General features: G+C 38.3%; 1 protein-coding gene across 3 annotated transcripts in view; it reads left to right on the forward strand.

The window, feature by feature from the left end:
• The first annotated feature begins 646 nt into the window (after positions 1 to 646).
• LOC128607667 (helicase ARIP4) overlaps positions 647 to 12622 on the forward strand; it is a 49987-nt gene continuing 38011 nt past the window's right edge. For 2 of the 3 annotated variants that reach the window (XM_053624748.1, XM_053624749.1), the window contains exon 1: positions 647 to 2030. In XM_053624748.1, coding sequence (XP_053480723.1) covers positions 1997 to 2030 — 34 coding nt within the window. In that variant the 5' untranslated portion in view covers positions 647 to 1996. The remainder of the gene's footprint in view (positions 2031 to 12622) is intronic. The other variant, XM_053624747.1, reaches the window with a different exon arrangement.

Here is a 12622-nt window from a genome sequence, read left to right on the forward strand (position 1 = left end):
TTAATGGCATATTTTTTCCAAATCAAGTAGAGGAAAAAATTATGGAATCACCTTGTAATTTGCATTTCTAAACAAATACCAGCATGAATCTAAAAATCAAAATTAGCCTGCAGTTAAAAGAGAGTGCTTACAGACCTTAACGAGCTGTTGGACTTGATTAATTGAAAGGGAACATGGCCCCAACAACAGAGTTGTCAATTGAAACAATGGAAAGGATTATAAAAGTCCTTCAAGAAGGAAATCTGACAACCAGTCAGTTGTGTCTAAAATGTGGAGCAAGTATAAACAAAATGGGAAGGTTATAAAAGATAAACATATGGGTAGACCAAGGAAGATGTCAAAGTGTCAGGATAGAAAACTCAAAGCAATATGCCTTGAAAATAGAAAATGCACAACAAAACAAATGAAAAACAAATAGGCAGAAACAGGATATATGTAAAAATATGTTTATGACAGAACTGTAAGAAATCTGCTGAATGAAATGAGATTTACATATAAAAAAAAACACTGAGTGATTCCATAATATTTTCCTCTACTTGATCTGGAAAATATATGTTCATTAAAATAATTTCATTTAACACAAAGCCAGAATGTTCAGCTATTAAACAAAATCGTTTTGTGTCATATCTATGATTTGTTTATTTACTACGAAGTAAAAAAAAAAAATCCATGTGAGCATCCTCTGTGTGTGTTGATTCCATAAGTTTTGCCAGGGGTAATATACATAGTCTTCCCTCATCTGTCCATTACCCTAAGCTGACCTTTATGTTCTTGAGACTTACTGATGATTTGTTTATCCCTGAGGTTATGCTGGTTTATTGTTCTCTCTGTGGTAGTCTTTCACACATCCGTGCCTACATGATCACTAGTCTAATTTAACTTTTCAACACTTACATGGCATTCTTTAAAACATTTTTTTCAAAAAAGTTCACCATGTAATTATTTATTACTAAGTTAATCAGTGCATTTTTTTATTCTTAACAATTCCCCCAAACTAACTGAATTTGACAAGTTTTAAAAAACATTTGATCAGCCTTATTATGGCAAATGTTACTGGTACTCCAGATGTAAATGGCACATCTAAAATCAAACTTTGTTTAGGGATCTTGTGCATTAACTAACAATGTACTGAGACACATTCGGCCATTAATTTGCTGAACTAATAGGCTGCCACATCAACGATTAAAGATTTTTCTTTGTTAAATAACAACACACATTTAAGTTGTTTATTATAAGACTTTTACCTTTAGAAACGATTACAATGAGCATGTCATTTATGTTACATAAACCACTGTCAGAACCCCAAAGTTATAGAAAATTAATGCACACCTTCTGATTTGAGAATTCAACAGTGCTGTAGTATAATTATTCATGTTATACTTTTATCAGACTGTGTTCTAAGGGTCATTATTAGGTCACTGAGTTAACATAAAGCAAAGTTTCCTATCTTCTATGAAACTGAAGAAGTCTTACAGCTGCCATTCTGATTCAATGACCAAATTTAAAACTCCAGAGGACAGTTAGCTAATACTACGTTAATACTGTGAGTGACACACATACAAGATACATTTACTCCTTTTTCTCTGCTTACCGTCCTCCCTCCTCCCTCTAATGTGGGAAGTGTTACGAAAGGGCGAGGGGAAGTGTGGGGTGATGGCGTTTTAGTCTTTAACCCCCCTAGACAGGCCCCAGCACCAGCGTGCAGGATTATGTAAGGTGGCTGTAGTCCTATTTCCTGGTTTGTGAGGCTGTAATTCACACTGACTGCCGCAGAACACACACACACACACACACACACACACACACACACACACTCTCTCTTCAAATGAGACGCTTTAGGGGAAGATAAAGGAAGCAAGTGTAGGGACAATTATCAGGACATACAAATGTAGACAACTGTGACAGAGGCAGAAGTTGAACGTAATCAGCATCTACAGGAGATTCATTTAGAGGGCAGAAAGAACCAGAAAGAGGTATTTATCAGGAACTGGACATCATGCTGCTGCTGGATGAGTCAGACTCTCTAACAGGTGCGTGACCTCATGACTCTTTCGTGACCTGCTTTTATACTGGCCAAATAACCCTCTTTGAGTTTTGGTTAGTAGTGTAGATTTATAAACCGCGAGTTACCGACTCTGATTCTCTTGTCATATACATTTTAGTGATTTCCCTGCTCCCAACACAAGGAAAACACTAAAATGTGAACGTCAGCGGTTCTCCACGACCAGGGTTAGGAGCCTGTAGTATAAACAGGAGTGCTGATAGAAATCCTGAAACGGGTGCATAGAAGAAAAAAGATCACTGCTTTGAAATTTTTATACTTTTAGAATTAGGTAAAATTGGTCTCAAATGTTTGTACATGTGTTATGTTGGTAGGTATTAGTGAAGAGCTTCTCAATCTTTTGTAAGTAAAGCCCCCCAATCCTCCCCTATCATGTGGCACGCCCCCTCCATATTGGAGGAGACCAGGTATAATGTGTGTGTGTATATATATGTATATATACATATATAACAAAAACATAACATATATAACAAAAACATATATATATATATATATATATATATATATATATATATATATATATATAATATATGTTTTTATACTTTTTAAAAAGATTTTTATGATTTTTTTAAATAACTTTTATGACTTAACTATATAATGGACAGTTATGGAACATGAATTATCACATTTTTCTGAAAACTATAACTACTTTGAACAAGAGAACTAGGTTGTAATAACGTGTACTATTTTACATGTAAAACATGTTGCATTACATTCGTCTTGCATTGTAAAAACATTCGCATGCGAATTATGCAAATTGGGAAAAAGGGTGTGTCTCGTTAGCATTGTTAAATCTCTGGCTCTCAGCCACTTACTGAACAGAACAGATGCAGAGAGAGGTGAGAGTGCAGTGGGAAAGAAAGACCTTGCGCTTGCAGGACAGTACTGGCCACATTTGGAAAGTCACTAAGGCTTGTCCAAAAAGACGCTAGATTTGCCCCGTGGCGCTTTATGGGGGGGGGTCTGAAAAGTCACATCACTGGTCTGCACTGACCGCTAGATAAAAGGCAGGCTAAGCTCCGCCTCTCCCCAGCAAAAAGAAAATACAGAGGTAGAGGGAATGTGTTTTTTTTTTATTTATGCACATTGTATTTGAAAAGCAATAAACAAATGATGTCCTGTCTGTGTTTTTTTTTTTGAGAAAACAATTTGCGCCCCCCCTTCCGACCTCTTGAGGTTCCTCCAGGTTGAGAACCACTGTATTAGTGGAATGTATGACTGATCCAAACAGTGCCTTGATAGTTGCATTGTTTGCGTAAACAAAACCTCAACATTATTTAGATGGAAAGTGCATTTCTGCCTAGATCTGCCTAGAACTTTTTGTAGCCAGATATCTCTTTAGCTGCAAGATAAATTCCCCCAGGCCCCATCAGTACATATTTATTTTATTTAAAAAATTCTTTAAATAATATCATGCCTACTTTTTTTTTTAAAGACCTGTAGAGCTTGAACCTTACACTGACAAAAGGGTCTCAGCTGACATTATTTATAAACCCACTAGTTTTTTAGTTATTGAGGTTTGGATTAACCCCATTCAGTTCAAAGGACCAGACAAATAAGATATTAATAATAAGGTATAATGTTGCTTAGGGACTGGGTTACACAATGTTATTGTCAAGGTTATGAAAGTGTCAACAGAGCACTTATATCCATTCTGACCTTTGTGACACTCTGGCCAAGTACCGGGCCCTGGTGTAGCAAACTTTCATACTTTCCCTTTCTATACCCTGTTCCAAAGTGGAAACACTGGACACTAATTGACATAAAATAATTAATAACCAAAGCTGAGCTCTATAAAAATAATAAGCTATTAAGTATGTGTGTCAATAGGTGGCTGGCAGTTTTGTTTGAAAAGTAAGATGAGATTTATTTGTATGAACACACAAGTGATTTGTGACCATTTCCTCAGTAAGCACATATCTCACACTATGCAGAAGCAAACAGGAAAAACATAAACATTCCCACATTGAAGACACACCCTTTGAAAGACAACATAGTTTAACTCTTGAGATTCTGTAGACATTCTGTACAAACAACTGTAGATTTGGTCAATGCTGGTGTGCATAATCCAGGGTTTTGAGTTTTGGTGCATGCCTTTTTACAAAAGCGTGATGAGTTCTGGTAATAATGAGGAAGTGGTACGTTCTGTACCTATTATCACAAATGTTGTGTAACAGCTATTTGTTCAGTTACATAAGCGTCCCTGCTTCTCAGACCTAGCTCCGTGTGCGTGTGTGTGTGTGTGTGTGTGTGTGTGTGTGTTTTTGCTTGCTTGTGCTTGCCAGCAGGGCTTCAGAACAAGCTCAAAAGTAGTCCATCTTATTATGGGAAACTTATTTTGGAAAAAGAGAGAAGCATAATTAATTTTTTTCTTTTGTATTGTCATACATTTCCTTGCCATAATTACTATTACCCAGTCCAAAGACATGCGTTGTAGGCTGATTGGCATTTCCAAATTGTCCAAACTGTCCACGATTGTGCCCTGCAATGGGCTGCCACCCCATCCAGGGTATTGCCCACCTTTTGCCCCAAATCTCCTGGGATAGGCTCTAGGCTCCCCGCAACCCTGTGTAGGATAAGCAGAACACTGTGAAGGCCAATACCAACAAATGGAGAAAATGGGGCATCACAGTGACATTACCAAGAACAGGACGCCCCTTCAAAATTGACGAAAAGACAAGAAGAAAACTTATCATGGAGGCTGCCATGTGACCTACAGCAACATTAAAACAGCTGCAGTCAAGTACTGGTCATTCCCTGCATGTGACAACACTGTCTCATTTTCTTCACATGTCTGTGTTATGGGGTAGGGTGGCTAAGCAGAAGCCCTTTCTTATGGAAACAAAAACATCCAAGCCTGCCTAAATCACCCCAAAGCATGTGGCAAAATGTGTTCACTGATCAGACCAAAGTAGACCTTTTTGGGCATAATTCTAAAAGAAATGTTTGGCACAAAACCAATATTGCTGATATATATATATATATATATATATATATATATATATATATATATATATATATATATATATATATATATATATATAGGGGATGTCACGAGAACCGATACTTCAATACCAAGTCTGTACCAACATTCTTAAAACGTGACGGTATTTGTTTTTCTGCAGTAGCGTATGTACCTATTGTTATGAAGGTACCGAGGTTGCAATTCTTCCGGACCTGATGGGGGCAGCAAATACGCACAAGTGTTTTAGTCGGTCCACAAGGGGTAAAGAAGATCTACAGGCACACGGGAAAAACTACAGAAGTTAGCTCTGCCCGACTCGTTGAGAGGAAATGTGGTAAAGAGTCCATCCATCCATCCATCCATCTTCAACCGCTTACTCCTTTTCAGGGTTGCGGGAGAGCCTGGAGCCTATCACAGGGAGCATCGGGCACAAGGTGGGGTACACCCTGGACAGGGTGGTGGTAAAGAGTCAAATATGGATATACTTTGCATTCGAGGCGGATGACAACAAACATATAATTGATGCCCTGAAGCTGGTGTGCAACCGATGCTATCGTTCATTTCAAACAAACATTACAAACATTCTTGGTTAAAGATAATTCCTTCAGTCAGTGTGCATCTGTGCAACATGCCTCCTGTCAACCAATCATATAGTTTACTCTTCTTTCAACCAGTTGCTCAGGCAGACGAGCTTGTTCACATTTTCAGATGATAGAGCTGACCTCTTCTTCTGCAGAATGTGGTCTGCCAAAGAAAACAGTCTCTCACATGGCACTGTTGAGGCAGGTGTAGCCAAGTACTTTTTTGCAATATGGAACCTTTTTGCAATATGGGCCAGCTTACCATATGTACCTGCTTGTGATGTCCACCACTGTAGTGGGCATATTTCTCTGCTGACACCGGGCTCTGCCTTGTACCTCTCTAGAGATTTATCTGTGGATAGTAGCTCTTCATCAGACTCCGACTCTGATCCCATGAGTAGGTGGGCCATCTTCTTCTTTGGTGGCTCTGGCTCCACTTTTTCTCCAGAGGTCTTTGGTGCAGGTTCTCTATCCTTCAGCATCTCACTCAGCTTTTGCCACACGTCTCCCCTCTCTGCTCTGGGCAAGCACCTAATGGTTTTGAACCTAGGATCTAGATTTTTATCAGTAAAATTGGAGAAGACAGAGAAATCACATTACCTGCTGGGCTCCAGCACCGTTTCCAACTTTGTCAACCTGTCATATTCAGCTGAGGTTAGCACGGCGAAGTTGTGCTTCTGATGTGCCAGCGCTGCTTTCAGTGGATCTTTGTTGTGTTGAATCCGCCTTACCGTTTCAAGAGTTGAATTCCAGCATGTTGGTACATCCTGGATGAAGGACTCCTCTATTAGTCCATGAGAGGCTTGCTGAGCTTTCAGCTCTGCGGTGTTTGCGGGACTGTGTCTGAAGTGTCCTACTATTTTACAGCACTTGGCTAAAACGCTGTCAAATCCGCTGTCCCGTAAAGCCACGGTGATCACCCTTTGTATCATATTCGCCACACACGGCACATGCTCGGATGGTAGACTCCTTGCAGCGGCAATCATTTTACGAGGGCTGTCTGTTCCTATAGTTGTGACCTTGCCCGTTATCTCCCACTCATTTGCAACTTTGATAAACTGGCTAGCTAGCGCATGCTTCGGCAAAATCACTGCAATAAGTGCACACAACTTTGGGTTTATCAAAACTTCCATCTGGAAGCTTTTTATAACGAAACTTGCCATTCAGCAGAGCGGACACCGTCTCCTCTATCGTTGTATTACTCGCGTTTGCCCTAATCACACAAAGCTAGGTAACCATCCGTGCTGTGATAACGGGAAGAAGTTGGGGTCAAACTTGATTGTCAAATGATTAATTTGCGTTAAAAAATAATAACGCAGTTAAAATTTTTAGATTAATCACAAGCGTTAACGCGTTAAAATCGACAGCCCTAATATATATTACACACACAATAGCTTACAGTTTACAGTACCTGTTCTGTGTATTTATTGTCCTGTGTATTTACTGTCCTGTGTGTTTGTTGCTTTGCACTCATCTCACACTGTTGTGTATTGCACTTTATGTAGCCTTGGTACTGTTCTATGTTGTACCATGGTCCTGAAGAAATGTCATTTCATCAAGCTATATAGAGGAATAACAATAAAAACCCACTTGACTTGACTTGAAGACAGCTGATCAACCAAAGAACACCATACTCTTGGTCAAGCATGGTGGTGCCATAGTCATACTATGGGGCTGTTTCTCTTCAGCTGTGACTGGGGCTATAGTCAAGGTAGACGGAATCATGGGTAGCTCAAAACCTGCAGGCTTCTGTCAGAGAGCTGAAGATGAAGAAAAATGTCACATTTCAGCTAGATAACTACCCAAACGCAAGTCCAATTCAACAGAGGAATGGCTACACAATTATTATTTTTAAATATTTTAGTATGGGATATAAAAATTTTTTATAAGTGGATTAACAGAGTAGCGATTATCATGTGTTTCATAACGTGTCCAAGTGTAAGTTATATAACACGCTAACTGCCTCTGGCTTTCAGCTTCTCAGACATTAGGGGTTGAACTCATAGGGGTTGTGTGTAGGACCAGAAAGAAAATGCATGCAAAAGAATTAGATGGTAATGTTAACTAGTCTACTTATTGTAAGCTAGCAGGTACAAAATAACTAATGCACAAAAAAATGGATGTTGTATACCTACAGAGCATAACTTTTTTCACCTTGAGAAACCTCCCATAAAAAACTTGACCTCATATGCTGAATGCTTGATAAATGCTTTTATCCCTTCGTCATAAAAAAAACATAATCTGGGGGAAATGTAACCTTTCTTTCAATGATAACAGCGAATAAGATCGATGAGGTTCTGAGTATTCATAGTAACTGCACTTTATCTCACTAGGCTGCCAAAGAGCCGAAGCAATATATCACTACATCAAAAACGAACTTGAGTTTGTTGAATTTACTACCCTGGGTTGCGTTGTCTAGAATTTTTAACCTCACATTATTGAGATCTTAGCTGAGTTGACCCCATGCTATGTTAAAAAGCTCTGTGGCATAAACATGCTAGAGAAAGACATGGCGCTCTCTCACACACAATTCATGGAAATTGCTACATGACTCAGCGGAGTAAGATTGTTGCAAAGTGAATGTTTTGTTTTTTATGTTACAGCTCAAATTAGTTTGATTACAGAACACTCTGTTGCATATTTATTTAAATAAGTAATTATGCGTCACTGCATTCTATAATGAGCAAAACGTATGATGGGGCCTATATAAAACCAACAGCTTATATACAAACACACGCACACTTAAGTAATAGAGATACACATGGAAACACATAGAATATGTGTGTTTTTCTTCCTGGGCTTCTTTATATAGTAGTTACAGTGGTGCTTTAAAGTTTGTGAATTTTCATATATATGACCTAAATCATCAGCTTTTCACACAAGTCCTAAAAGTAGACAAAGAGAACTCTATTAAACACATGAGACAAAAATATTATACTAGTATGAAATAAGGAGAAAATATTTTAATTATTCCCGTACATGCTCTGTGCCCTTTTGTGATTAACAGTAACCATTTTATTCCGATCAGGGTTGCAGCAGATCTTGAGTCTATCCCGGGAACAATGGGTGCAAGGCAGGAATACACCCATGATGGGACATCAATTTCATAGGTATAAGAATACAACCATCTGAAAGCTTGTTAGAGAGAAATTAGTACAGTGAGCTGGTACAGCAACATGAAATGAATGGCCGGATTGGACTGAAACTAGACAGATGAAGATTCGAAAAACATTGTCTGGTCTTTTTCTGTCCAGTTTCACTGAGCCAGTGTGCACTGTATTCTCAGATAGTTGTTACTGCCTGACAGAATTACAGTAGAAACCAACGTGGTCTTCTGCTTTTGTAGCCCATCTACATCAAGGTTCAGCATATTTTGTGTTATGAGATGCTTTTCTACTTGTCACGGTGCATGAAAATCCCAGGAGATCAGGAGTTTCTGAAATATTGAAACCATACCATGGTCAAAGTCACTGAGATATTTTTTTTTTCCCCTATTCTGATGTTTGATGTGAATATTAACTGCAGCTCTTGATTTGTGTCAGCATGATTTTATGTATTGCGCTGCTGCCACATGATTGGCCAATTGGATAATTGCATGAAAGTGCAGGTGTACAGCTGTTCCTGTTAAAGTGACTGGTGAATGTATGTAAGATTTTGTTTGTGTGTGTGTGTGTGTGCGCACACATTATCAGGATGAACTTGTTTAACATATTAGATAATACAGTATTAACTGGAATATTGGATATAATCAAAGGAACTTCAGTAATAATATCTTACACACACTTACCTAATATTCTCACACAGTCACATGGTCTATGTCCCCAGCAGGCTGTGACAGTAAAAGTGCTGCCGTTACATAAACAATGCACCATGGTTACATAACCCTCTGGCTTCTGAATGCACACTCACCGCTCTCGCTCTCTAAGTGGTACAGTATGTGTTAAAATTGGTTCATATGAATAATCAAAGCTTAACATTGTTACTTATCAAACATATCAGAATCCAGTCAGTGTAAGTCAGTAGTTCAGTGTGTGCACGCGTGTGTGTCTGTAGTACTAGAGGTAATTTGAGACTTATTTGTAGTCCAGAACTTTTATGTTTATTTGATGATAACTTTTTTTTTTTTTTTTTTTTTTTTTAAACATTTCAAATATCAGTGGGAATATATTTCAAATATATTTTTCTCATATGAATTCATAGGGGCGCCAATAATTGTTGCACACATTTAACGAAGATATTTTTTTTTTTATTAAATCTGTGTTTGCCTTCTTTGCTTATATTTACCAAGGGTGCCAATATTAGTGGAGGGCATTGTAACTCCTTGACATAGTGACACAAACGCTTATTTACCATTCTGTGTGTTTAGCAGCCTCTCACACGTGTTGGCCTGTTTGTTGTGTGTGTAGCCTTTTCTTGAGTTCAAATATTGTTTATCAGCCCTTATATAATATCTCTCTATGCCACTGTCTCAGTCACCATGGTATCACACAGTCATCACCTCCTCGTGCATCACCCTTGGGTTACTATTGGGTGGTTTCCATGCTTTTGTTCAAATATTGTTGTTACATCAGTGTGCCGTAGAAGGTTTCAGTTTCAAACATAACAGGAATAAGTAACTATTTGCTTATTATCATTGTGCAACTATGTACAATATGCTCTCACTTTGCTGGGAAGTGTGTATGTTTTTGTGCGTTCATCTTTGGTTATCAGTCTTTTTTTCTTCAAATTTTGAAGGAAACGCATCATATTTCAACAACACATACATGCATTGATGTGTGTGTTTCCGAACAAGTCATCGCGAGCGGAACAGTTTGGAAAAGAATGTGTCCTTCAAGCTTTTGTAAACATTTTTACTGTTAATTAGAAGGAGATATTTTAAGGTTATCCAACAGCTTTTCATATTAATAAAAAATACTCCTCAGTGACATTAATAAATAAAAATGACAATAAATTAATGCATATTTATTTTGTAATTAATAGCTCCATGGCTGTTATACTGAAGTAATATTAGATATTGACAGAAATTACATATTATGTTGAATTAATTAATTAATAGTCTATTAAATGGATATTCTGCATGACGTATGATATACCTGAATCAAAACATAACTTTCTTTAATGAATGCATTTTAATTTCTGTATGATTTCTGTAGCATAGAGCTTGTATTCTAAAGTGAAGTATGAAAGAGAAAAATTGCATACCTCATAAATAAGTAAGGAAAAAGATAGATGGACAGATAGTGAAGGCAATTCTGATTGCTACAGACCTAAGTGATTAGCAGATAAGACAGAAGAACGAGAGATGGCGAGATAGATAGGGAACAGCTGGTTGCATTTGTGTAATCTCTTCATATATTCTACAAACTTCATACTGAGGAATATTGCTCGATTAGACTTGTTTTTCTGCAGTTGTGTAGGTACCAAGTGAAGGTACCAATGAAGGTACCAAGGTTGCAATTCTTCCGGACCTGATGGGGGCAGCAAATATGTGTAAGTGTTTTAGTCGGTCCACAAGTGGTGAAGAAGAAGTACAACAACTACAAGCACATGGGGAAAAACTACAGAAGTTTAGCTCCGCTCCCATTCGTTGAGAGGAAATGTGGTATGGAATATGTAAATACTTTGCATTCGAGGCGGCTGACAACAAACATATAATTTATGCTCTGAAGCCGGTGTGTAACCGAAGCTATCGTTCATTTCAAACAAAGCGAGGAAACACCTGGAATTTGGCGAAGCACCTGAAAGACGGGTCCTATATTATGTTTGTTTGAGGCAGCTCGCATTATGGGCGTGAAACCAGCTAACGTTATGCTCCATGTAATGTTTGTGATAGCCAGTTATTTGTTAATGACGCTAATGCATTGCAATGTTATAAACTACCTCCTAATGGGCCTCCATGCATCGCCATTCAGCCCATGTCCTGTCAGCTAAATGTAGCCTAATGTCACTAATAATTATTCAAATGTTCATGCTTTTAATAAATCGTTTTGGCCTGCCACCATATCAGTGAATTTAAACTAATGCTTGCATTCAGAGTGTAAGGTGTGTGTGTGGGTGTGTGTGGGTGTGTGTGTGTGTGTGTGCGTGCGCGCGTTTAGGAGTGCACCTCCGGAGACTCATTGTCAGACAGCGTTTGATAACTAAAATACCCTCCTCTCTCACCCATCTCTCCCTCTCTCTACCCCTCTCCCTCTCTCTCCCCCTCTCACAGTATCAGCCAGAGGAGGATGTCCTCCAGGAGAGTTTTTTTATTTTATTTTTAAAATTTTATTTTTATACCACACCGTGGTATCGACTTTGGTATCGTGTACTTTTGGTGGTATCGGTTTCTGACTACTAGATTTTTGGTATCGTGACATCCTTAGTAGAAAGAGGGGGAAAGCTGAACAAATCAAAGAATAAGGGAGAGGGTCGTCTTCACCTGTCTTACCCCACATTATGCCTAAAATAGAATAAGTTGGGTTAAAATTACTTCTTTTTCTACAAGCTTTATTTAGCTCTAGTCTCCCTCACATTGTAATCTAGAAATATCTTTTAGTCTGAAGTCGGAACTTTTCAGCTGTACCCATATTTGCGGTATATATTCTCTCTCTATCTTTGTTTGTCTCTCTTTTTCTCTCTCTCACACACACACACACACACACACACCCCTCACAACTTGCAAGTCATGTCAGGGACAGTAGGGCAGACATTGGCAGATTGCTTTCAGAGGGGCGGTTTATGTAACTTGTTTTCAGACTTGTAGAATATCAGCCCCCGTGTATTATATAAATAATTCTTCTTTCCACACCTGCTGTTTGTATACACGCATGTATGCGTGGTGCATGAACCTAAAGTTCAGATAATACATTTTTAACAGGGATTAAAAAGAACAAGGAACGAGTAGAGCTAAAAATTAAAAGGAAAGAAAAACAAGGGATTGAAGTGGAAGGCAAAAGACAGTCAAGGGTCAATATTTTGTTTTATTCTGTTCCACTGTTTCTCTGTGTGTACACATTTTGACATCAGTAAATC

This window comes from Ictalurus furcatus, chromosome 5 (assembly GCF_023375685.1).
Source record: "Ictalurus furcatus strain D&B chromosome 5, Billie_1.0, whole genome shotgun sequence".
Taxonomy (NCBI): Eukaryota; Metazoa; Chordata; class Actinopteri; order Siluriformes; family Ictaluridae; genus Ictalurus; species Ictalurus furcatus.